Source organism: Trichomycterus rosablanca, chromosome 10, assembly GCF_030014385.1.
Source record: "Trichomycterus rosablanca isolate fTriRos1 chromosome 10, fTriRos1.hap1, whole genome shotgun sequence".
NCBI lineage: Eukaryota > Metazoa > Chordata > Actinopteri > Siluriformes > Trichomycteridae > Trichomycterus > Trichomycterus rosablanca.
In genome coordinates this window covers 34710095-34737909 of record NC_085997.1, presented here as the reverse complement: position 1 = coordinate 34737909, position 27815 = coordinate 34710095, and the positions used below count along the sequence as shown (strand labels likewise).

Sequence of the window (27815 nt, the reverse complement as noted above, 5' to 3'; positions counted from 1 at the left end):
CTAACTTTTCTAATGTCTTAAATGCTCTTTTACTGTACCAGGTTTTTATCTAAAAAATTATTATTATAGGAACGAATTATTAATATTCTTTAAATTAAACGTGAAAATGAAAACATGGCAGTTTGATGATGATTTTGAGCTTGTAAACACGCAGGGACTCGTTTAGGACTTTTATTATGAAAAACAGGCTGATTCTGCTGTTTGAAGCTTCAGTGTCGGTCACATGACTCTGAAGTGAAGGATGTCTTCTGTACAGTGGTGAGAAACAGATTTAATTTTCTTCATGTGTTCATCCTGATTTTCCTAATTCATCATGATCATCACATTTATACTGCATGTACTGCACACACAACTCACTTCCGCTCACTGTACACTGTACACACTGCTCACTGTACACACTGCTCACTGCACACACTGCACACACAGCTCACTGCACTTCTGCTTCTACCATCAGTGTTAAGACAGTGTTCTGTCTCTTCTCATCATCTTACAGACATAAAACCCTTCACAAAAACACCAATCAGTAAAACTCTCTGTATTCACGAGGATTATGGGAGTGGCTGTTGTGTGCAGTGGTTTTCAGGAACTGGACTCAAGGGTTAAACTTCCAAAACACCAGGCTGTCACTGTCACTGTTGGACCCCTCAGCAAGACCTTTAATTCTCACACACGGAGGCTGAATATAAATATCTGACTAATGCATGAGTGTTAAATGTACAAAACACCCAGTATACGTTTAATGTTTTGTTCATGGTTAATAATAGAGCATAATAATAGCAATAATAATAATATCAATAGTGACAGTAGTAATTCTATGTGCAGAATTAAACATATTATTGATTTATTTATTAGGATTTGAACGTCATGTTTTACACACTTTGGTTACATTCATCTTACACAACATTCATCAGTTTAAGTCATTAATATCAAACACAGTCATGGACAATTTTGTATTTCTAATTCACCTCACTTGCAAATCTTTGAACTGTGGGAGGAAACCGGAGCTCCCGGAGGAAACCCACACAAAAAGGACCCGGACTGCTTTACCTGGGGATCGAACCCAGGACCTTCTTGCTGTAAGGCGACAGTGCTGCTCACTGAGCCATCGCACCACCCCGAATTAAACATATAAACTATGCATGAAACTAAATGTGACACAGGGGCGGCTCGGTGGTAGCACTGTCGCCTCACAGCAAGAAGGTCCTGGGTTCGATCCCCAGGTGGAACGGTCCGGGTCCTTTCTGCGTGGGTTTCCTCCCAAAGTACAAAGACGTGCAAGTGAGGTAAATTGGAGATACAAAATTGTCCATGACTGTGTTTGATAATGAACTTGAACTGATGAATCTTGTGTAACCAGTAACTACCGTTCCTCTCATGAATGTAACCAAAGTGTAAAACATGACATTAAAATCCTAATAAATAAATAAATGTGACACAGAAATGTGAATATTTAAATGTTTTATTAAATAAATAAATAATATAAAATCAGTGTCAACAAGGAAATCTGTAGTCTGTGTAAAAACTACAACAAATAATAAATTTACATTTTCTGCATTTAGCAGACACTCTTATCCAGAGCGACTTACAGAAGAGCTTCAACAGTAAACATTACCTTACTCTAGTTTAAGTAGACAACAGTCCAAGAATATAAATCTGCTGAAACCCTATGTCAGCTTAGGTGCTTAGTAAAGAGTAAAGAGATAACGAGGTAAGTGCTTATTAGAAGTGATTTACAGTCATTCCTGAATACAATTAGAGCAACTGAGGATTATGGACCTTGCTCAGGGGTTCAACAGTGTCAACTGGTGATGATGGGGCTTGAATCAGCAACCTTTTGAATACTAGTCCAGCTCCTAGTCCAACTGAGTTACCACTACTCCTACAAGGGTTTTGTAACATCATCCATTATGCTTATATTTATTTAATTATTCACATTATGCAAAATATGTATATTTATTAATTTATTTATTTTAATTATTTGTTTTAAAACAGCTGAAAGATTAAGATGATAATTTTAACAATAGCTAAATAGTTCAGATAGGTAAACAGACTCACCTGTACAGCTGTGATAGGTAAACAGACTCACCTGAACAGCTGTGGTAGGTAAACAGACTCACCTGAACAGCTGTGGTAGGTAAACAGACTCACCTGTACAGCTGTGGTAGGTAAACAGACTCACCTGTACAGCTGTGGTAGGTAAACAGACTCACCTGTACAGCTGTGGTAGGTAAACAGACTCACTTGTACAGCTGTGGTAGGTAAACAGACTCACCTGTACAGCTGTGGTAGGTAAACAGACTCACTTGTACAGCTGTGGTAGGTAAACAGACTCACCTGTACAGCTGTGGTAGGTAAACAGACTCACCTGTACAGCTGTGGTAGGTAAACAGACTCACCTGTACAGCTGTGGTAGGTAAACAGACTCACCTGTACAGCTGTGGTAGGTAAACAGACTCACTTGTACAGCTGTGGTAGGTAAACAGACTCACCTGTACAGCTGTGGTAGGTAAACAGACTCACTTGTACAGCTGTGGTAGGTAAACAGACTCACCTGTACAGCTGTGGTAGGTAAACAGACTCACCTGTACAGCTGTGGTAGGTAAACAGACTCACTTGTACAGCTGTGGTAGGTAAACAGACTCACCTGTACAGCTGTGGTAGGTAAACAGACTCACCTGTACAGCTGTGGTAGGTAAACAGACTCACCTGTACAGCTGTGGTAGGTAAACAGACTCACCTGTACAGCTGTGGTAGGTAAACAGACTCACTTGTACAGCTGTGGTAGGTAAACAGACTCACCTGTACAGCTGTGGTAGGTAAACAGACTCACTTGTACAGCTGTGGTAGGTAAACAGACTCACCTGAACAGCTGTGGTAGGTAAACAGACTCACCTGTACAGCTGTGGTAGGTAAACAGACTCACTTGTACAGCTGTGGTAGGTAAACAGACTCACCTGTACAGCTGTGGTAGGTAAACAGACTCACTTGTACAGCTGTGGTAGGTAAACAGACTCACCTGTACAGCTGTGGTAGGTAAACAGACTCACCTGTACAGCTGTGGTAGGTAAACAGACTCACCTGTACAGCTGTGGTAGGTAAACAGACTCACCTGTACAGCTGTGGTAGGTAAACAGACTCACCTGTACAGCTGTGGTAGGTAAACAGACTCACCTGTACAGCTGTGGTAGGTAAACAGACTCACCTGTACAGCTGTATTTACAGTTTTGCTGGATTTGTGTTCTTAATCACTGTGGTTGTTTTTTTCTCCTCTACATTATTTATGATGTAAATACATTCCTTGTGTTCTGTTTTTCTCTTGAAGGCACTCACGTATGCGTAATTATGGCACTGAGATGCAGAGCTGCCGTTCAACAGCCATTCCGGTTCAGAACGGCGACTTCCACCCTCTCAAACCCATCATGGTGAGTCCAGTAGAAACGTGGGCTGCGTCCGGAATCGCATACTTCCATACTAAATAGTACGCGAAATGAGGACGCGAGAGCGGTTAGTATGTCCGAATACATAGTATACACAAAGAGGTACGCGAGAAGTACCCGGATGACCTACTTATTGGGCAGCCATGTTTGAGTATGCAAGTGATGCACACTTGCGGTCCGTTAATGTATCCCATAATGCAACTGGAGCTGCGTAGGCGTTCGAAGCGTAATAAGAAACAAGAAAGATAGCGGTCCTCTGTTTACAAGTGTAAGTAAGATAAATAAAATAAAACATTTTAAAGACAAATTAATAACAAAAACACGATAAATATCCAAAAGTTTGGCGAGTGGGGTTTGTAATAGTCTGTAACCATGGTGATATTACGTCATCACGTCCCACGTCATCACTTGACGTTGGAAAGATGGCGGATGTAGTGCGTAGCACATACTGCATACTTCTGTACTGGAAGTATGTACTTTTTTACCGGCAGAGTAGTGCATACTTCCTCCAATCTAGTACATACTCTCTAAGTATGCGATTCCGGACGCAGCTGTGGTGTTCATAAGAAGGAAAACCGGTTATTTATTAATTTATTTTTACACAAACCTGATATACACGTCCACCAGCCGTGAACAGAGGAAGGCGGTGCGGTGGTCTGTTGTGGATTGAAAAATGCCCGTCGACATTGTCAATGCCAAGTGTGAATGAAGATTTGTAATGAATCGGAAAGGCACTTCTACAACCCGCACCTCCAGTCTCATTTCATTCACTGGAACGCAGAAGTTCACCTACATTTTTAAGCTAAAGGGATTCACAAACTTTTTTCACCTCACAGCTCCATGCCAAACAATTAATCCATGCCTTCCCAAGTTCCCAATTTGTCTCTCGCAGGTGACGGACTCCACGACGAAGTCCAGACGTGGAGGACGGAAAGGCAGCACATCTTCATCCTCCTCCTCCTCCAGCTCCGTGGCCCCTGACCCTCTCAGCTCCATGATGGAGGGAACCGACCCCCTGTCGCTCTTCGCCGCTGCATCAGCCCATGAGTCTCCCGCCCTGCCTCACAGCAGCTCTTCGGTGGTGAGATTCTGATGCTGATATGATGAAGGGAACTGGGTTCAGAACTTTGATCATTCACCCATGTGTTCATGTATCAGACCAGATAGGATCCAACCAAGCGATACGACCACTGGTCCACCTAGTTTGTCCCAGATAGAGAGAAATGAAGACGGGTGGTAAAATGAAGATGGAAGTGGAAGAAATGTTCTTCATGTTTAGTTCTTTATTTAAGAAGAAAAACAGTATGTTTAATATGGTGCCATCTAGTGGCTGAGTTGAGTAAGTGCATGTCCAGTCTCGTCACCAAGATGAAATGCACTAACGAAACTATCACTAGTTTACAAGAAGCACTGGTCTGCACAGATGTGGTAGAATGCTAGTTGTGGTAGCTCAGCAGTTACTAGTAATCAGAAGGTTGCTGGTTTAAGCCCCACCACTGCATGTTTGCCACTGTGGGCACCTGAGCAAGTCTTCACTTGCTTGGATTGTTGATTCTTCATTTGGCCACACTTAAAGTCGCTTTGGATAAAAGTGTTTGTACTGCCAAATGTTGTGGCCTAGTGGTTAAGGTACTGGACTAGTACTGGTTAAAGCCCCACCACTGCCAGGTTGCCACTGTTGGGCCTTTGAGCAAGGATTTAACCTTAAATTGCCTACAGTAAATACTATCATAGTACTGTAAGTCGCTTTGGATAGAAGCGTCTGCTAAATGTCGATAACTGTCAAGTGGCATACACCAAGAGAACGGTGCAGACCTAAATGCTTGATCATAATGAACACCTGACCGATTTGACGAGCGATTTCAATGCTGATAAGAGTGGGTTCTTCCAAACTGACATCTCCCATCTAAAGTTCACAATAGCTAAAAGAATGATTTGATTTTTGGACTGGTTTTGTTAAATGGCATCTTCACCTCCACCACCGTCACCATTACCAACAGAGCAATTAAAGGACAAGCTTAGGACAAAAACAGTGTTCCATCCCTGTAGTGACGTTCCAGATTTGCACACTAGAGGAACCCTGGAGCGTGTGGTGTTCCTTTAATTTGTCACCAGTATGCACTTTGGTTCTAGCTGCTCCAGAGCTTGTGGTTTAAGTCTCACTGCGTTTCGTTTCAGGAACTGGGGAGGAAACATAAGGAGAACGAGGAAGAAGTGGGTTCAGACTTCGAGCCGTGGTCTGCCAAACGTGGTGAGATCCTGGCCAGGTTCACCACCACAGAGAAGCTCTCCATAGTAAGAACCTCACTGTGTTCCACGTTCACAGACGTGATGCTTGGAGGAATCACCTTTCCTTCTGTCCTAACCTTTTGTTTTGTTTTTGTTTTCAGAATCTCTTCATGGGCTCAGAAAAAAGTAAGTCTTTGAGGATCTCAAAGCTTAAAGGAGAACATGGTCCTCCTACACTTCTGCCAGGCATCATACAAAGTCTAAACATTCACTTAAAGTCTGAATGCTAGACCCTAAAGAGAGTTCCAGTGCCTCTAATCCTGTGAATGACATTTTGCTGGTTTATTCTAACCCATCATCTAATGAACAAAACATTTCTACCCTAAAAGTGGTCTCTTCCAGGTTGACAGTGCCATGGTCTGTCAGATATTGTTACTTCAGATGGTACAAAATCACTTGCAGTGACATATTTCTACCAGAGGGGTCGCCCCTTCCACTTTGTGGCTATAACAGCCTCCACTCTTCCTGCCAAGCTTTTGGAATGTTTCTGTGGGAATTTGTAGTGATGCTGTAACTGACAGTGTAGTGACGGTGTAACTGACATTGTAGTGATGCTGTGACTGACAATGTAGTGATGCTGTAACTGACACTGTAGTGATGCTGTAACTGACACTGTAGTGATGCTGTAACTGATACTGTAGTGATACTGTAACTGACACTGTAGTGACGCTGTAACTGACACTGTAGTGATGCTGTAACTGACACTGTAGTGATGCTGTAACTGACACTGTAGTGATGCTGTAACTGATACTGTAGTGATACTGTAACTGACACTGTAGTGACGCTGTAACTGACATTGTAGTGATGCTGTAACTGACACTGTAGTGATGCTGTAACTGACACTGTAGTGACGCTGTAACTGATACTGTAGTGATACTGTAACTGACACTGTAGTGACGCTGTAACTGACATTGTAGTGATGCTGTGACTGACAATGTAGTGATGCTGTAACTGACACTAGTGACGCTGTAACTGATACTGTAGTTATGCTGTAACTGACACTAGTGATACTGTAACTGACACTGTAGTGATGCTGTAACTGACACTGTAGTGACGCTGTAACTGATACTGTAGTGATACTGTAACTGACACTGTAGTGATGCTGTAACTGACATTGTAGTGATGCTGTGACTGACAATGTAGTGATGCTGTAACTGACACTAGTGACGCTGTAACTGATACTGTAGTTATGCTGTAACTGACACTGTAGTGATACTGTAACTGACACTGTAGTGATGCTGTAACTGACACTGTAGTGACACTGTAACTGATACTGTAGTGATACTGTAACTGACACTGTAGTGATGCTGTGACTGACAATGTAGTGATGCTGTGACTGACAATAAAGTGACACTGTAACCAACATTGTAGTGATGCTGTAACTTACACTGTAGTGACGCTGTAACTGTCACGTAGTTACATTGTTACTGAAGCTGGAGTGGCAGTGTAACTGAATGTAGTGACGGTGTGACTGACACTGTAGTGATGCTGTGACTGAGACTGTAGCAATGCTATAGTTAATGTTGTAGTGACACTGCAGTGACGGTGTAACAGACGGTGTAACTGACACTGTGGTTATGGTGTGACCGACATTGTAGTGCCGCTGTAACTGACACTGTAGTTACATTGTTACTGAAGTTGGAAGTACAGTGTACCTGACTAGTGATTGTGTGACTGACAATGTAGTGATGCTGTAACTGACACTGTAGTGATGCTGTAACTGATACTGTAGTGATACTGTAACTGACACTGTAGTGATGCTGTGACTGACAATGTGGTGATACTGTAACTGACACTGTAGTGATACTGTAACTGACACTGTAGTGATGCTGTAACTGATACTGTAGTGATACTGTAACTGACACTGTAGTGATGCTGTGACTGACAATGTAGTGATACTGTAACTGACACTGTAGTGATGCTGTGACTGACAATGTAGTGATACTGTAACTGACACTAGTGATGCTGTGACTGACAATGTAGTGATGCTGTAACTGATACTGTAGTGATGCTGTGACTGACAATGTAGTGATACTGTAACTGACACTGTAGTTATGCTGTAACTGACACTGTAGTGATGCTGTGACTGACAATGTAGTGATACTGTAACTGACACTGTAGTGATGCTGTGACTGACAATGTAGTGATACTGTAACTGACACTGTAGTGATGCTGTGACTGACAATGTAGTGATGCTGTAACTGACAATGTAGTGATGCTGTAACTGACACTGAATTTCTGCCCATTCAGGTTCCAATTTATCCCAAATGTGTTGAGGTCAGAAGTTCCTGTCAGCCAAACTCAGCTCATCAGCCTAGCGGTTAAGATACTGGACTAGTAATCAGAATATCCCTGGTTCAAACCCCACCACTGCCAGGTTGCCACTGTTGGGCCCTTGAGCAAGGCCCTTAACCCCAATTGCTTAGACTGTATACTGTAAGTCGCTTTGGATAAAAGCGTCTGCTAAATGCTGACAATGTAAATGTCATCAAACCATGTCTTTATGGAGCTCATAAAATAGGCAGAGTCATGCTGGAACCACAAAAGGGGTGGTCACATACTTTTGGCTGTACAGTTTGTACATTTTTGTACTGAATTTTTACCTGTGTGTGTTTTGGGAAGGCAAGGCCACCAGCCCCAGCTCTGCAGTTTCGGAGAAGGTTCGCACCCGTCTGGAGGAGCTGGATGACCTGGAGGAAGTGAGTATGAAACAGAACGCTGAACTGTCCCTCTTAATTACAATTATTCACAGTTGACGTTCCAGTTCATTCCAAAGTTGTTTAATAGGGTTGAGCTCAGGCTTCTTTGCAGGCCACTCAAATTCTTCCACACCAACCCATCGACCTGACATTGTGCACAGGGGCCCAGTCATGCTGGAACAGGAAAGGGATTTCCCTAAACTGTTGCCACATTATTAAAAATAACATTTATTTTATATTTTTTTAAATTATATGTGTTGCTAAAACACCTGGACTTAAATATAAGAAGGAGCATCCACATACTTTTGGTATTAATCTACAGACGCTGTAACACTGTGACACTGTAGTGATGGTGTGACTGAAAATGAAGTGACACTGTAACCAACATTGTAGTGATGCTGTAACTGACACTGCAAATGACACTGTAGTGATGCTGTAACTGACACTGCAACTGACACTGTACTGACGCTGAAACTGAGACTGACACTGAAACTGAGACTGTAGCAATGCTGTAGTTAATGTTGTATGTAATGGTGTAACTGACACTGTAGTGATGCTGTAACTGAGACTGTGGTGATGGTGTAACTGACACTGTAGTTACATTGTTACTGAAGCTGGAGTGACAGTGTAACTTACTGTATTGACGTGTGACTGACACTGTAGTGATGCTGTAACTGAGACTGTAGCAATGCTATAGTTAATGTTGTAGTGACACTGCAGTGATGGTGTAACTGACACTGTAGTGATGCTGTAACTGAGACTGTAGTGACATTGTTACTGAAGCTGGAAGTACAGTGTAACTGACTGTAGTGACTGTGTGACTGACACTGTAGTGACGCTGAAACTGAGACTGACACTGAGACTGTAGCAATGCTATAGTTAATGTTGTATGTAATGGTGTAACAGACGGTGTAACTGACACTGTAGTGATGCTGTAACTGAGACTGTGGTGATGGTGTAACTGACACTGTAGTTACATTGTTACTGAAGCTGGAGTGACAGTGTAACTTACTGTATTGACGTGTGACTGACACTGTAGTGATGCTGTAACTGAGACTGTAGCAATGCTATAGTTAATGTTGTAGTGACACTGCAGTGATGGTGTAACTGACACTGTAGTGATGCTGTAACTGAGACTGTAGTGACATTGTTACTGAAGCTGGAAGTACAGTGTAACTGACTGTAGTGACTGTGTGACTGACACTGTAGTGATGCTGTAACTGAGACTGTAGTGACACTGTAACTGAGACTGTAGCAATGCTATAGTTAATGTTGTAGTGATGCTGCAGTGACGATGTAACATACATTGTAGTGTTGCTGTAACTGACACTGTAGTGACATTGTTACTGAAGCTGGAAGTACAGTGTAACTGACTGTAGTGATGGTGTGACTGACACTGTACTGACGCTGTAACTGAGACTGTACTGACGCTGTAACTGAGGCTGTAGCAATGCTATAGTTAATGTAGTGATGCTGCGGTGACAGTGTAACAGACAGTGTAACTGACACTGTAGTGCTGCTGTAATTGACACTGTAGTGACATTGTTACTGAAACTTGAAGTACAGTGTAATTGACTGTAGTGAATGTGTGACACTGTAGTGATGCTGTAACTGAGACTGTAGTGATGCTGTAACTTAGACTGTAGCAATGTTATAGTTAATGCTGTAGTTATGCTGCAGTTACAACAGTTACAGCATCACTGCTGATACTGTAGTGATGCTGTTACTAAGGCTGTAGTGACACTGTAGTGAGAGTGTAAAAGATGCTCTAACTGAAGCTGCAGTGACGCTGTAACTTGTAACTGAGACTGTAGCATATAGCTGTATAGCATGTAGCTGTGGTATAATTTATGCTGTAGTGACGGTGTAGTGATGCGGTAATAGTTGTTGTAACTGATGCTGACGCGACGCTGTAACTGTTTTAACTGATGCTGATTCTGTAGTGACGCTGTAGCGACGGTGAAACAGACGTAACTGACCCTGTAGTGACACTAATCTTTCAGTGCTTGTTTTTGGTTCCAGGGTTCTCAGAGGGAGCTGCTGAACCTTTCACAGCAGGACTACGTGAACCGTATCGAGGAGCTGAACCAGTCACTGAAGGAGGCCTGGGCTTCAGACCAGAAAGTCAAAGCCCTAAAAATCGTCATCCAGGTCAGAAACGGACTGATGTGTTAGGCTACATGTGGGCATTACCTAAGCAGTTAGGGTTCACAAGTAAAAAGTTTGTGAACACTTTTGAGAGCTAAAGTTCTGTGTGAATAAAAGTGGTCTGATCTTAATCGAGGTTCTAATAACAGATAAACTCTTTCTGCCTGAATTATTCACACTCACTCTTGGACTTTTCATTGTGCTTTTCAGTGCTCCAAACTGCTTTCCGACACCTCTGTGATCCAGTTCTACCCCAGCAAGTTCGTCCTCATCACAGACATCCTGGACACATTCGGTAAGCATTGAACACAAGCCTCAGGAACGTTTAGTTTTGATTTATTTAATTATAGAATCGTGCTGTTGAGTTCTCGATTCTGATTGGCTGTGAAGTATGGTTTGTACAGTGGGTTGAAGAGTTTGCTCTGGGGGAATTCCAGTTACCTGCACAAAAAACTGACCTCAGCCCCAGTAAACACATCAACACAACAAGTCAGGTAGTCTAATATTAGTGCCTGAGCTCACAAATACATTCCCAGAAGAGCGGAGGCTGTTATAGCCACAACTGGTGATAACTTAATATTAATTATAGCTTTGGAAAAAGACACGGTCAGCTGTCCACATACTTTTTTTGCCATATCGTTAGAAAAGTTGTCTGTTTGTCAACTTTAGGACCCCAACTGTTCTCTTATAATGAGTCGAAATTTATCAGGGTGCTCAAATGTAATCCAAAACACTTAAAATCAGAACCTGGGTTACTGTCCACAGTCAATCAAGCTTTACCTCACCAATGGCTCAGATGCTGCTGCTTAACTTTTATTTTTTGCTTATATGTGATCAGCAAAAAACTCTAATCAAGTTTTGAGCCACTGATTTTGGAGCAAGAGTTTCTTTCTCTAAGCCCATTGTGACATAAAGCTTGCTTGAATGTGGACGGTGTCACCAATGTTTCAGCAGCCTCTAATTTGTCGTCAATACTTGTTTTCGCTGCCTGTTTATTGCCACCTCATCCAGCGCTCATCACATTAATTGCGATCAGTGACACAGTAAGTCTTCCAGACCTCGATAACTACTCTGGGTGTAGGTTCGGGATCCACAGCCTGGTAAAATCCCTGGTATAAATTATTATGGTAGATGGATTGTCCATGGTTTTATGCTGTCAGGGTTTCTGTGAAGTTTGTAAATTGGACTGAGGATGTTTTTTGTCACTCCAGGTCGTCTGGTTTATGAAAGAATCTGGACCATGTGCTCCGATCCTGAACCTCTTCCAGGTAAGACAAACACGCGCCCAGCAGCAAGCTGTTCAAAAGAATTGTGGGTTTGCACAAAGCAAAAATGGTTCAGAACTGAGGAGCACAACGAGTTTGGCCTCCAAATTTCCCAGATCTTAATCCAATCAAGCATCTGTGGGATGTGCTGGACAAACAAGTCCGATTCATGGAGGCCCCACCTCACAACTTAGAGGAGTTAAAGGATCTGCTGCTGACATCTTGCTGCCAGATACCACAGCACACACTCAGGGGTCTAGTGTAGTCCATGCCTTTACGGGTCAGGGCTGTTTTGGCTGCAAAAGGGGGACCAACACAATATTAGGATTGTTTGATATTAGAATACTTTATCGTTTTGGAATCTTTTAAGGATTTTATTTATCTTCCTTATAGACTTCTTCTCAGTGGAGGACGTGAACGACACGGCTAAAGAGACGTGCCTCAACTGGTTCTTCAAAATCGCCTCCATCAGAGAGCTCGTCCCTCGTCTGTATCCTCAGAAAGCTTAAAACCCTCTTCTGTTTACGAGAACGCTATCGTTATCTCAGAATGCAACACTGGTCATATTTCCTCAACGTCTTTTTTTTAGATATGTGGAAGCCGCCATACTGAAGTGCAACCGGTTTGTGAGCAAGAAGTGAGTAGCAGATTTTTGGGATTTGGGATTTAATCTGAGGTTCAGAAGGTACATCAGAAGATGGACAGAGAATGTTATTGTCTGTATATACAGAGTCGTCTGATGCTTCTGATCTAATTGCGCAATAAAGTTAGCTGCATCTCTGAGGTTGCCGGGTTTCTGCACCAGTGCTACAGAACAGAAACAGCCGTGGTCCTAAAGTTTTGGCTCATCGATGTGTATTTTTATTAAATATGATATGCCCAGGTAGCGCAGCGAGATATTCCGCTAGCACACAAGCGCCGAGATTCTGAACTCCTCGGTTTGAAACTTGGCTGGGTACCATATAGCAGGCATAACTGGCAGTGCCTGCAGCAGACACGGTTCTGCTAGGGTTGGATGACCAGACTATGTGGGTGGGGTCTTCAAACGCTGTGCAAGGACCCTGACTGGCAGATAGAGACGTACCTTTGCAGAATGCACAGCTCCGCTAAGGGCTGCGCGCGGGTCATCAGTGGGTTATTCATACACTCATGTTTACCACGTGTTCCTCTTTGATGGTGCGCAGTGGGATTCAGGAGACTCTGCCCCGGCTCACGGCGATGGTTCGAGGGATCGGGGACCCGCTGGTGGGAGTGTATGCCCGAGCCTACCTGTGCAGGGTATGATCTTTCTTTTTCCTCCACACTGCTCCTCCTCTTTTGTTGTGAATGTTATTTATTGATCTCTCTGGTTCTCCTGGTGCAGGTGGGCATGGAGGTGGCTCCTCACCTGAAGGACTGTCTGAACAAGAACTTCTTCGACCTGCTGGCGTCTTTCCGGCAGATTCACAGTGACAGTGTTCAGAACCAGCTGGTGATCCAGAGGGTGGAGATACCCGTGTACCTCACACTCTATTCTCCAGCCATCAACTGGATTCTGCAGTGTGTGGCTTACAGAGCACCTGATGTAAACAAACACACACACACACACACATACAGACACATAGACATGTATCTAGATTAAATATGGAATAGCTGCATTAGTGATGTTTGTTTTCCTCTTTGCTAGGTGCTGCTTACTGAGATGATGGAGAGGTGTAAAAAACTGGGCAACAAGTGAGTAATCACCCTTCCCCAAATTGTTTATTCACTTTCTGCTAATGTCATTCTGTGTATCATGTCACCGCTGTTCCATAAAACTACATGAATCTCACATTTTACAGTCAGAAGTTTACAGACACCTGTAAGGAACATGTGTCACATGGCAGGCTCGGAACTGTAATGTCCAAAAAATAAAGATCAATTTACGTTTGTTCAGGAACGATTGTAGGTTTTTCAAAATTTGACTTGTTCTGGAGCTGGTTCTGTGTTTTGTTCTGGTGCCGGTTCTGTGTTTTTGGTTCTGAGGCTGGTTCTGGAGTTTTTTTTAGCTTGGTTCTGGAGCTTTTTTTTTGGAGCTGGTTCTGTGTTTGGTTCTGAGGCTGGTTCTGTGTTTGGTTCTGTGGTGGGGTCTGGATATATTTCTGGAGCTGATTTTGTGTCTAATTCTAAGGCTGGTTCTGGATATATTTTTGGAACTGATTCTGTGTTTGGTTCTAAAGCTATTTCTGAGGCTGGTTCTGTGTTTGGTCCTGGAGCTGGTCCTGTGTTTGGTTTTGAGGCTGGTTCAGAAGCTATATCTTGCACTGGTTCTGTGTTTAATTCTGAGGCTAGTTCTGGAGCTATTCTGGTGTTGAATCTGTGTCTAGTTCTAAGGCTGGTTCTGGATATATTTTGGAGCTGGTTCTGTGTTTGGTTCTGGAGCTGGTTCTGAGGCTGGTTCTGTAGTTATTCTGGTGCTGGTTCAGTGTCTGGTTCTAAGGCTGGTTCTGGAGCTGGTTCTGTGTTTGGTTCTGGAGCTTTTTCTAGAGCTGGTTTTATGTCTGGTACTGGGGATGATTCTGGAGCTGGTTCTGAAGTTGGTCCTGGAGGTAATCTGGAGCTGGTTCTGAGTGACCTTTGGACTGCTGTTTTGTGCAGAATGTTTACATTTTAAAAGTCTATGACCTTTTTCCATTACAAGAATTCCAGCTCAAAACCTAAAACTGTATTTTTAAAGTAGAGGATATGCCCAAAAGTATGTGGACACCCCTTATTAATTATTAAGTTCAGGTGTTTCAACCACACCCATTGCTGTAAGATGTACAAAACCAATTGTTGAACTTTGGGATGAATCAGAATGTTAGGGCTGGATGAGCCTTGCACATGTTCTATTGACTGAATGTGCACACTCCCAGATGTGGGCGGGGGGACTCCATATTTATATCCATGGTTTTGCTAAGTGATGTCCACCAAGCTTATGGTCAGGTGTCCACATACTGTTGGCCGTACAGTGTACTAAGTATGCATGTTTTGGTGTTGGGTCATTAATGCTGATGATTTCCTGCAGTGCTCTCCTGCTGAACTCTGTCATGTTGGCCTTCCGGGCCGAATTCGTGGCTGCAAGAGCCACCGACTTCATTGGAATGATCAAGGACTGTGATGAAGCTGGATTTCCCAAGGTGAGAGGAACCATACACACCAACAAACTGCTCACACTGGTCCTGTCTTCTGTCCACTATGAACTAGTTTATACATCATGTCATACCAGGCCATCGTTCAATAACATTCAGCTGGTGGAACAGTGGACTCATACCAGGGTCAGGAAGAACATCCAGACTCTTACATTAATGCTGAGCGTAAATTAGTCCGGGTGTTCAGATCTGAGTCAAGACCCAACAAAAACTGGTCATAGCATAAACTACAATCTGCTGGATCAGTGGTGTCTCTGCTGACAGTCAAGCAAGCTGTATATTACCAAGCTGCTTCTAAGCTGCTTCATGCTAAGCAGTCTGTTTGCTCACAGTGATTTTAAAGCATTCTTGACAGTGGACACTGGCTCTTCTACTCCAGGATCTGTTTCATGGGGGTTCTTGGATTGCATCTGTTCCAAGATCAGCACCTCAAATGTGATCTGAGGCAGGACCAGAGGCTTCTTTCTTGCATGGCAGCCTTTTAGCTTATAGTATAGTAGAGTAAATCTTGCTCGACAGTGGGTATTGGATCTCTTATCTGACTATACAGACAAATGTCCTTTCAGCATGAGACCCTTAGGTCAGTTGCAAGCCAAAAAAATGTGTCGCAAAGACAAATAATAATAATTAACTGAGCTTGTATGTAAACGCCCCCTTGAAAAGGCTTTATGTTACATTTTGTAAACCACAGTGGGACCAGATTGTACAGAGCATAGCAGAGAGAGTGAGATGCATTGTTTGTGTTGCCTGGGTCACGTAAAACGTCATGGGCAGAATGTGGGTGGCTTAAAAAAAGTTTGAAAAACCAGTAGTTTGTACTGGGCACTGTTAAACTAGCCTTATTTTTCGGGGCACAGAGAAGTCACCAGCTGCAGTCAATTAGAATCACTAATGATTAGTTAGGCTATTATAAATATATGTGAAGGCAGTTTGTTGTTTGGCAGAATTGATGTTCCGGGGACTCGCACAGCAGAATTGCTCAGTGCTTTGTGGTTGTAGTGAATATTGATAATGTGTTTTCTAAAAAATGCTTTTTATTTTGTTTTTGTCTTTCAAAATGACTCCTCCAGCACCTATTATTTGGTTCTCTGGGCCGGAGTTTGGCGTGTGCCGACCCTCCAGAGAGCGAGAGGTTGCCCATCCTCAACGAGGCCTGGAAGGTCATCACTAAAGTGCGCAATCCACAGGTAACCAACCTTGTTTTTTCTCTACAGTTCACTATTTCTTAGTCTGTTAGCACTTCTCTGGTGCTGGTGCTTTCTGGTGCTGTGAACCTGTTACGTCAGGGGCTTGAACAGTAAGTTGTTGATCTGGTGAAAACAAGCTGGTTCCTAAAGGGTCCCCAGGTCTTCTGTGCACCAGTTCCGGCACCTTCACCCTCCACCTTTTGTGCCCCTTTTCCACCGACAGGGAACGGGCTCCGTTCCAGTTCGCAAACTTGATTTTTAGCCATTTCAGCGAGTTTCAAACAGCTGTCAGCACAGAATACTCGCTTTTTTTTAGCGCAAACCATCTGTGGGCGTGTCAAGTTGTAGAGGTTTGGGTTCTTTCACATGAGAATCAGCAGAACCGCTTTTGTGCTGCTGTGCCGTTGTTTACTACGTAGCTTGATGCTGCAGTTCCATCTTTTAAAGTTCATCTGATTGAACTTTGTCCCAGTTTGCCGCTGATACTTTCAAAGCGCCTGTAATGAGACAAAGTGTTTGATATGACATGGTAAAAGCGACCCACACAGTATCGTTTAACGTGAAAAATAAAGTTAAACGTGAGGAATTTCGGCAGTACAGAGCACCTATAACCAGTATAACTGAGAGAAGTTTAGTGTTTCTATGTCGACTTTTAGTTTGTTAAGCTTTTTATACGTGAAGCTGATTCTCAGCACCCCGAGCTGCATAACACAAGTTTAAAAGTAAAAACACCACCCAGTGAAGTAAATACAGATAAACATGGATATATGTGGACATTTTTATAGTGGATTTAATGGATGTTCATGTCACTAGAGAAAGCAACAACGTCGACAAATACAAGAAACGGTGTCGCCTTCTGTGATGCTTTTTGCATAAAAACTAACATCAACAGGTAATCTACACGCTCTGTCACCTTGCCGCTACTCTTTACTTCGGTTGCGCAACGTCCACCGTTGATGACACATGTTGGCCTCCAAAAAACTGGTGAAAATGTGGGCGGTTCTTTAAAAAACACCAAGGTTCAAAGAAGCCCAAACAGAACCGGTTCAAGAACCGGAGTTCTTTTGGTGGAAAAGTGCTGCGTATTTAATTGCAGAAATATGAAACCTGCGCTCGGGTAGCACAGCGGTATAATACACTAGGATTCTCTATCGAATTGCAGCACCTGCATGAGTCCTGGAGGAACACAGAGCATAGCGTGTTCCTCCGTAATAGCATGGGCGTTGTGCGGTAAGCAGAGGTCGCCAGAACGCACAGGGGTATTGAGTATATCCACAAATAAATCATATCACACTTGACGTGCTTTTCTGTATGCTGTGTTTCAGGATTACAACAACTGTGCTGAAATCTGGGTGGAGTTTACCTGCCGTCACTTCACCGTGAGTTACTCATGACAGCCGCACGTGTTCGCATCAGTCACCCTAAAATCATCACACGCAGCCATTTCTGATTCCTTTCATGCTCTCCCATCGCTATAGAAACGAGAGGTGAACACCGTGCTGGCTGACATCATCAAGCACATGACCCCGGACCGGGCGTTCGAGGATGCTTATCCACAGGTACAAACTGGCCATATTTATATGGACACACCACCACGTTCATCATCTAAGCTGCTGTCTGTATATTTTTCAAAAAGATTTTAAGAAATTGTTCATCTATTGATTTGAATGCTAGTGATAAATTAAATCAGACCTGTTTTATTGCAGTCTGATACTGACGTACCCGATTATAAACATGCTGATCATTAGATTTGTTTGCTTCTGTTTCGTTCAGTTGCAGTCGGTGATGAAGAAGATCCTGAACTATTTTCACAACTTCTCTGTCCTCTTCTCTATGGTGAGAGTTTACAGTCCACAATCTGCTGTATTCTTATCAACACTGCAATGTAATACCAAATACATAAACACTATACAGAAAGTATGTGGACACACTATTTAACGATGGTCAAATTAAACGTAACCTCTCACTACATGCCCAGATGACCAAACCAAATCTCTCTTCTGCTGGAACATGCATGGTCCTCCCCAAACTGTTGCTACAAGGCTGGACGAATGTATACTTTTCCAAATTGGATTTTATACCCATGATCAGCAAGTGTGGATGGAATCCCTGAACTCAATAATAATATGTGGTGTCCACATACATTTGGCAGTATAGTGTATTTTTGTGTTGTGAGAAAGCAAAACATCTCAAAAGTTTTGAAATTTGGCAAATCTGGACGGTAAAAGCAAGAACTTTGAGGAGGAAACATCATCCACTTTAGATTGTGATGTTCCTCTTTACTCTTTTGCGGTTCGTCTATTAATAATGGGACACGTCGTCTGTCATTTCATACACAAACAATATCATCAAACCCCCTTCCAGCACTTATCACTTTAGAGATTTCTTTAATGCTGCAGTACGATATTCTTTGGTTTGGTTTTCTGATTCTGATGTCCAGGAGAAGTTCCTGCCCTTCATGGACATGTTCCAGAAAGACAGCGTGAGAGTGGAGGTCTGTAAGTCCATCATGGAGGTTTTCATCAAGTAAGTTCACTTAGCTTCTTGTTCTGTGGCGTGCTAAAGTATTAAAACAGATGCTACATACGGTTGTTTGTGTCCATCAGTCCTCTCGGCTTTTGACCCCAAGGGTTGGGCAGTAGTCAGAAGATAAGCAAAGCATTATGCAAACTATTCAACCTCTTTTTGCAAATGTCACACATGTCTAGTCTGAACACTCTTTCACTTGGAAAGTCTTATATTTCCACATTAGGTCTCACTTTGCTGATGACAAGCCTTGAGGCGTCTCTAAGCAGCTGACCTGAGAGGACAGGGGAAAGATTTAAAATGATAAAAAATAGGGCCCGGATCTTGTTTTTTTTCACAGATCTCACTAATTTTTAAAGAAAAGTGTCACATTTCATGGCAGTTATTATATTACACGCATAAATTGAATGATAGAATAAAAAGAAGCTACAATACACAGCACAGCTGCCTTAATGGTTGAATGTAACCCTAAGACATCCAGTGACGGTGCGAGGCTTCATGTTCTGTCTCAAATATGAAAATACTCGTCCGTGTTTTGACCCCCCCTTACGTTCACAGAATTGGTTGGGATTCCAAACTCAGTCGTGTTTTAGCTGCTTTACACTTCCACATCTTGGACGTTTTGATTAAGCGATTGCTAACTGAATTGCTGTAGGATTGCTAGGACGCCTCATAGTGCAGATTAACCAGTAAACGTGAGGCACTTGAACGCTACACGAATAAAAAATGTTAAATCGCCAAACACAAATCCTAAAGTTCGATTTTTACAGCAAATTGCATATTGCACGGGAAAAGGCTCATTTCACTATGTGACCAAAAGTATCTGAACACCTGACCATCCCATTTCAAAAACCAACGTTATTAAAGCAGCCGCTTTTTTGAGAAATCTTCTCACAATACTTCGAAGTATGTCTGTGACGCAATTTTCATGGCTGTGAATTTGGTAGGGCCTTAGATATAAAAGTACTTCCAGATCGCATCTGCTGTTGTCCAAACTGGCCAGAAAGGCAAAGCAAAACCCCTGTATGAAAATGATTGACCTGCAGGAATGTTCAGCTGACAAAATATGCTTTGATGGTGGTGCACCAGATTAGATATGTCCACATACATTTGGCCATATAGTGTAAAACACAGGAAAACTCGGCACGGTGGCTCTGTGGGTAGCACTGTCGCCTCACAGCAAGAAGGTCCTGGGTTCGATTCCCAGGTGGATCGGTCCAGGTCCTTTCTGTGTGGAGTTTGCATGTTCTTCCTGTATCTGCATGGGTTTCCTCCAGGAGCTCCGGCTTCCTCCCACAGTACAAAGACGTGCAAGTGAGGTAGATTGAAGCTACTAAATTGTCCATGACTGTGTTTGATATTAAACTTGTGAACTGATGAATCTTGTGTAAGCATTAACTACCTTCCCTGTCATGAATGTAACCATGTGTAAAACATGATGTTAATGTCAATAAATAAATAAATAAATAAATAACTTTCAGCAGAGTGGTGATATGTGAACACATTATATAGAAATGTTCATATCTAACCTTGATTTGTGTTTTTTAGGAACCAGCAGGAACCGACTCGAGATCCCGTCATCCTCAACGCTCTGCTACACGTCTGCAAGACCATGCATGATTCTGTGAAGTAAGATCTCAGAGGTTCTCAGCCTGATCATGCCTGATTATTTTACCTCTCTTGTATCCACAGTGGATCCTGATCAGATTTGTTTATAGATTAAGAAGCAAAAGTATGTGGACACTGCTCCTAATTATTGCAGGTGGTTAAGCCAACAGGTCCCTGGATTTGGAACAGGATGTCCAACAATCTTTTAGTCATGTGTCCACATACTTTTGGCCCTATATTGTCCATGTGGTGTTTTTAAATGTAATGAGCTGACAGTGTTTCTCTGATCTTCAGTGCTCTTACGGTGGAGGATGAGAAAAGATCTCTAGCTCTGCTGATCAACGGCTTCATTCGAATGGTCAGTGTTGCTTCTTCTATACACCGTCAGTCACACTTCAGTGTGTGAAACTTTAGTATGTTCTCCATCTTCAGGTCTCGTTTGGACGTGACTTTGAGCAGCAGTTGAGTTTCTGCGTGGAGGCCAGAGCGACATTCTGCAACCTAGAGCCCGTCATCATTCAGCTCATTCACGTGAGTTCTGCCAACACTCCACCTGAAACAGTGTGTTTACCTGTGACAGTATTTGTGTGTGTATTTACGTGTGTGTTTGAGTGCGTTTTTATGTGTGAGTGTATGTTTACCTGTAAGAGTTTGTGTTACCTGAATGTATGTTTGTGTGTGTGTGTGTTTTGTGTATTTGTGTGTGGTTATGTGTGTGTGTGTTTGGGTGTGTTTCTGTATGTATGATTACCTGTGTTTGTGTGTTTACGTGTGTGTGTGTGTGTGTGTGTGTGTTTTCACCTGGAAGTTTGTCTGTGTATGTTTGTATGTTTGTGCGTGTTAACGTGTGTTTGTGTGTTTACGTGTGTGTTTATGTGTGTATTTTTAAATGTGAGTGTTTGTGTGTGTATGTGTTTGTGTTAACGTGTGTGTGTGTACTTATGGTGTGTTTATATGTGTGTATGTTTTGGTGTGTGTGTGTTTACGTGTACATTCTAATGTGTGTGTGTTTACATGTATGTATTTGTGTTTACATGTGTGCATGTGTGTGTGTTATTTGTGTTTACATGTGTGTGTGTTATTTGTGTTTACATGTATGCATGTGTGGGTTTGGATGTGTATGTGTTTATGTGTGTGCTACGGATGTGTGTGTGTAGTGGAAAATAAACTGTTAACGGTTTTTGATACAATTCTTTGAGAAGGCTTCTCACAAAACTTTGAAGTATGTCTGTGGGGATGTGTGCCCATTCAGTCAAAAGAGCATTTGTACGGCTGAGCACTGACGTTTGTCACACACAGTTCATGTGTGTGTGTGTGTGTGTGTGTAGGCAGCTGTAGCCTAGTGGTTAAGGTATTGGACTAGTAATCAGAAGGACACTGGTTTAAGGGCCACCACTTTCTAGTTGCTGCTGTTGGGCCCTTAAGCAAGGCCCTTAACCCTCAGTTGCTCAGACTGTATACTGTCACTGTACTGTAAGTCGCTTTGGATAAAAGGGTGTGTAAATGTATAAATGTAAATGTGTGTGTGTGTGTGTGTGTGTGTGTGTGAACGTTGAGCTATATTGGTGAGTACTTGTGAAAGTCGTGATGTTTGACCCTCAGACTCTTGTGTTCTCCTCAGATGGTGAACCAGTTGGCCATGGAGACCAGACGAGTGATGGGTGGGAATCACTCCCGCAAAACAGCCGCGTTTGTTCGGGTTCGTCTCCGCATGATCCAAGTTATAAATGAATGAATCAGTGAAGCTGGTTAATCAGATCTCGATGTTTCTGCTTCGTATCTCGCAGGCGTGCGCGGCCTACAGCTTCATCAGCATCCCGTCGCTCAGCAGCATCTTCAACCGCCTTCACCTGTACTTACTCTCAGGACAGGTGGCGCTGGCTAATCACTGCCTCTCTCAGGGTGAGTGGACTCATCGTATTGAACTAACCTAAACTAATTACACTCTCTAGGACTCCCGGTCATAAATACACATCTACATGAATTAAAGTTTGGAGGTGCCTCCTTTTCCAGCTACAACAGTCTCCACTCTTCCGGAAAAGCTTTCCACAGAATTTTGGCGTGTGTCTGTGGGAATTGTGGACAGAGATGCGCTGGTTCTAGTTGTTCCAGCCTCAGCTGGGCTGAGAAACACGTGCCTCAGAGCACTTTGAGTCTCGGTGGTGCTACCAGCCTGGCCGGGGCTCACCAGACGCAGTTGGACGTGCCTGAGGGAGGGTGGGTCGACTGCTGTCTGGTTAAGTAGTGGAGAAACATACATTTACATTTTACATTTCCATTTTCAGCATTTAGCAGACGCCTTTATCCAAAGCGACTTTACAGTGACAGTATACAGTCTGAGCAATTGAGGGTTAAGGGCCTTGCTGAAGGGCCCAACAGCAGTAACCTGGCAGTGGTGGGGCTTGAACCAGCGACCTTTTTTTTATTACTAGTCCAGTACCCTTACCGCAAGGCTACAACTGCCTTGCATACGGTGAGCGCGTCTCCTCAAATCAGAGGCTGCGTCCCAAATCACATCCCACCGTCTGTAATGTCAGTAATGAGTGCTGATTGGTGAGACCTTATGGCTCAATACAATACAATACAATATATGGTCAAAAGTACCTGGACACCTTAACATAAGCTTATAAAGAAAATGTTATTAAAACAGCCACTTTTTGAGAAAGCAGCTTACAAGAATTTAGAGTATGTCTGTGGGGATTTGTGCCCGTTCAGTCATATGAACATTTGTGTAGCTGGGCGCTGACGTTGGTCAAGAAAGCCTCGATTCATTCCAGAGCTGTTCAGTGGGGCTGAGGGGCATTTCTATTATATAACTAATATAATTAGTTTATTTAATACATCTGTTAGCACAAGTTCAATAATTAGAAGAGGTGTCCCAATACTTTTGTCCATCTGGTGTATTTGGTTGACCAGTTGAGAGGGGCAGTTTGATTGCCGTAGATGAAGTTCATAAAAAGTCTCTCTGTGTTCCAGCCGACTCCTTCCTGAAGGCGGCCATCGGTATTTTGCCCGAAGTTCCGCGCATGATTAACGTGGAGGGGAAACTGCGTCCCTCTGAGCCCTTCCTGCTGGACTTCATCAACAACTTCCTGTCCACGCTGCTGGTGGTGCCGGTGAGGGACACCGAAAATAGAACACACTTTGCATTTTGAGTCAGTGACAGGGTTCAAAGCTAATTCAAACAGCCACCTGACCACGAGCTTCATAAGATGTTTTTGAATTCACAACCATGAGCATTAATAAAATCCCCACCCCCTTTTTTTGCAGTGTTAACAGCCTCCATCAGGAGTGTGTCTGTGGGAATTTGTGCCCATTCAGTGAAAATAGCATTTGTGAGAAATAAGATAAAATACATTTCTCACTCACTCACTTAATTAAACTCTTATCCAATCAGGGTTGCGGGTGGGTGCTGGAGCCTATCCCAGCTTTTCAATGGGCGCAAGGAACACAGTAACATCCTGGATGGGGCGCCAGTCCATCGCAGGGCAGACACACATACACACACTCATTCACCTATAGGGCAATTCAGTGTCTTTAATTAACCTGACTGCAGGTTTTTGGACTGTGGGAGGAAACCGGAGCTCCCGGAGGAAACCCAAGCAGACACGGGGAGAACATGCAAACTCCACACAGAAAGGACCCGGACCGCCCCACCTGGGGATCGAACACAGGACCTTCTTGCTGTGAGGCGACAGTGCTACCCACCGAGCCACCAGTTTAGCGTAGCCAATTAGTCTACCGCTGCTGGGGATCCCAATTGCATCCGAGGAGGGTATATTCGCCTGCTCCTTGCCCCCTCCGTGCACATTCTCTTGACCACTTCTTTTCCACCCGTGCCTCGGTGGATTCGCACATGAGGCTTCTCTACTTCTGCACAGGTGCCTCGGGCCTCTAACCAGGGTCCTCGCTTAGCGTGTGAAGACCCACCCACTTTATTAGTGCGGTCTTTTATCACCCAGCAGACTCTGGCCAATTTTGTCTGCTGCAGGCACTGCCAATTGTGCCAGCTAGATGGCACCCAGCCGACCGGTAGCAGAGCCGAAAATCAAACTTTGGGGTGCTGATTGTGGAGCAGGAGCGTCCTTCTTGCTCGGCCGCCTTTAAAGCCTTGGAGCTTTGAATTCATGGTAGGCCTGTTGAACGTGTAAAACTGTGTGTGTGTTTGTGTGTGTGTGTGCGTGCGTGTGTGTTTTGCAGGACCACCCGGAGCAGGGGGTGTTGTATTTGGTGCGAGGGTTGTTGAACATGGTGCAGGACTACACGTGGGAGGACAACAGTGACGCCAAAGTGCGAGTGTACATCAGCGCCCTGCCACTGTTGGCTGCTATGAGCCAGGAGAGCTTCCTCTACACCGTTCCTAAAGGTGCATACACATGGCCAAAAGTATGTGGACACCTGACCATGAACTTGATGGACATTCCAAACCCGAAAGCATTAATATGGAGTTGCACCACATCATCCACTTAGAGTTTGGAATGTGGCTGCAGAAATTTGTTCCTATGTAGTTAACAGCCTGGCTTGCAAGTGTTGATGTTCCAATTCATCCCAAAGGTGTTCAGTGGGGCTGAGTTCAGGGCTGTGTGCAGGCTATTGTAATTACTTCCCAACAAACTTGTCTTAATGAAGCTTACTTGGTGCACAAGAGCCACAATTTCTGAAGCATATTATTAATTTTACACACACATTAACTCAATCAGTAAATAAGGGTGTCCACATACTTTTGCCCATATAGTGGAATTTATTATTTCTCTGAACAAATGTATGGTCAGTCCTACCTGTACACATAAGGGGTCTGTCCAAAAACCTGGTGATCTCTCTACAGACGCATTTTACGTCATCATACACTCCTGAGAAGAGGGCGTGTCTAAATTCTTAGATTCCTTAAAATGCTCCTACTGAGACGCCTTAATTCTGAGTGATAATCTGACTGAATAATGATGGAGCATCTGATGCTTCCTCAGCGCTGAAGGCAATCCCAGCATTCAGTGCGGCACAACTTTTCTCACCAAAAATGACAAATATGGCGGATGAATGTGGAGCAACCAACGGAGTTCTTTTTAAATGTAAATAAATTCTAATTGATTTATAATTTGTATAACGGTGCACAAGTGTCATATATTGATAAATTTGGGCTCAGTTTAATCACTGTTGGTACACGGAGGGAGACGTTAGCTGGCGTGCTAACAGGCTGTGCTGCCTCAGCTTGTTGCTTTAAATGGCCTGAGGCTAACTGTGTTAGCTTATTAAGCTAAAACTGTGGTGATGTAATCGGCGTAATTGCTGTAGTAGTGCGTCTAAATAACCTGCCTTATGAGTCGATGTCTTATTAGAATCCTCTCTACTGAGGCAGCTGATCAGGTTTTCAAACAGACCCCAAATCTTTGCAAAGATTTTCCCCAGACGTTCAGTCCTGTTAGAGATCATGTCTGACCCCAGGACCATGTGTCCATAAAAATGGTGACCCTGGTGTCCACACACCTAATAAACAACTGAGCGTTTTTATTTAATGACCTGCACGCTAAACCGACTCTCTTCTCTCCAGTGGACTCTAACGAGACGCTGTACGGTGGAGACCCCAAATTTGTGGCGGAGATCAGCCGAGTGTGTGAGACTCTGACTGGTCAAGTGCTGGACCACCTAAAGACTCTGGGCCGAGACGAGGTAACAACACACACACACACACACACACACACCTATAGAACCATTAACACAGAGTGTGCAGAGTTGGTCAAGTTTCTGAGCTCATGTGATGCTGTGTTACTGTCACACTGAAAACTAATGTGTGTGTGTGTGTGTGTGTGTGTGTGTGTGTGTGTGTGTGTGTGTGTGTTAGGGAGTACGCAGGCAGGCTACGCTGGCGTTCTCTCTCTTTAGCAGTTTGCTAGCCCACGCAGATCTACGCAACAACAAACTCAACCAGCTTGCTGTCAACCTGTGGAACCTCAGCCATAAAAACGGCTACTGTGATACACGGACCTCGGTTAGACACACACACACTTTCTTACACATACCTAAAAATACAAACCAAATACACATACACTCTCAAACACACACCAAACACACATACACTGTCACAGAGACACACCACATACACTGTCACAAACACACACCAAACACACATACACTGTATTTCTCTCACACACACACACACACACACACACACACAAACCAAACACACCTACACTTTCTCTCTTTCACACACAAACAACAAACACACATACACTCTGTCTCTCTCACACACACACATACATACACATAAACCAAACACATCTACACTCTCTCTTTCACACACACACCAAATACACATACTCATTAAACACACACACACACACACCAAATACACATGCACTCTCACAGATACACAACAAACACACACACTCACACATAAACACACACCAAATACACACACACACACCAATTGTACACACTTAACAAAACTCACATGAATGAATACACACCACTCAAACTCACCCACAGACACACACATTTACACATCAACACATTGTGCACACACAATGGGGGTAAACACTGGAGTAAATGTACATGTGTGAAAGGGGGTAAGAGACACTTGCATCTCAGTTGTGGTGGTAAAGACTAAGCTCAAATATACATTTATATTTTCAGCATTTAGCAGACGCTTTTATCCAAAGCGACTTACATTTGAGGATTAGCAATTGAGGATTAAGGGCCTTGCTCAAGGGCCCAACAGTGGCAACCTGGCAGGGGTGGGTTTGAACCAGCAACCTTCTGCTTACTAGCCCAGTACTCTAACCGCTAGGCTACAACTGCCCTATACAGTACACACAATATACAGTACAGTACACACTTTGCAAAACCAGTCCGTGTACACCAGTATAATTGTGTGTGTATGTGTGTGTTGTAGGTGCGCACTCTGGATCACATTAAGCATCAGGCTCAGCAGTCCCAAATGGCTCACCTCTCCGAAATGTTGCTGCGCCTCTCTCTGCAGTCACGAGCCTGAGAAACCAGCACGGACCTTCTGCCTTCACTAGTGTCAGAACTGGTGCCCAATCTAAAAGCGTTCCATGCTTTTCTACTGCACACGTGTGCTGTCACTCTGCAAGCAGTTTCCATTCATATGTCAAGAAACCGCTCTTCATTTACTTCCACTTCGTCCTGGTCAGGGCTGAGGTGGGTGTGGTGCCACACGGAAGGGCCCTTTACTTGACACCACCTTTATTTTTTGATGGCTGCTCTGAATTGTATTGTGATTTCTGCCAGACCCACTGGGACCCTGAACATGAATGAGTGATAGTTGTGGTGTAAAGACGCTGATTGGGGTGATTTAGAAGGCACTCTAGGTTCTGATGTGCCGCCATATCAATGGAAACTGGCTCAGACTGAGATTAAGAGTGAGAAAGTCTGGGATGGATGACCCAAAGTTCCTGTACTAATTCCTCTGTGAGACTTAATAATAATCAGCACTTTGTTTTTGTAACATTCTAATATCTAATCTCGCATTAAATCAAATTCCACACTTTTG

At 43.5% G+C, this 27815-nt stretch overlaps 1 protein-coding gene across 1 annotated transcript; it reads left to right on the top strand.

Annotated features, from left to right (window-relative positions):
* The first annotated feature begins 221 nt into the window (after positions 1-221).
* Positions 222-27815, top strand: vps35l (VPS35 endosomal protein sorting factor like). The gene is made up of 30 exons (XM_063003212.1): positions 222-258; positions 3323-3422; positions 4330-4518; positions 5616-5732; positions 5828-5852; positions 8349-8425; positions 10448-10576; positions 10784-10868; positions 11785-11841; positions 12232-12328; positions 12428-12475; positions 13023-13116; positions 13202-13402; positions 13505-13551; positions 14864-14975; positions 16058-16174; positions 17500-17553; positions 17653-17733; positions 17948-18010; positions 18615-18700; positions 20249-20329; positions 20603-20666; positions 20741-20839; positions 21930-22007; positions 22096-22210; positions 23285-23424; positions 24509-24674; positions 25854-25972; positions 26145-26291; positions 27195-27815. Exons 1-30 carry the CDS (start codon positions 242-244, stop codon positions 27291-27293), a joined length of 2904 nt encoding a protein of 967 aa, XP_062859282.1. The 5' UTR covers positions 222-241; the 3' UTR covers positions 27294-27815.

What these genes read in the sequence shown, in the direction of transcription:
- vps35l (XM_063003212.1), top strand. An exon ending in CTCACAGCAGCTCTTCGGTG is followed by an intron (nt 4,519 to 5,615) that starts GTGAGATTCTGA and finishes GTTTCGTTTCAG; the next exon opens with GAACTGGGGAGGAAACATAA. An exon ending in ATCATGGAGGTTTTCATCAA is followed by an intron (nt 18,701 to 20,248) that starts GTAAGTTCACTT and finishes TGTGTTTTTTAG; the next exon opens with GAACCAGCAGGAACCGACTC.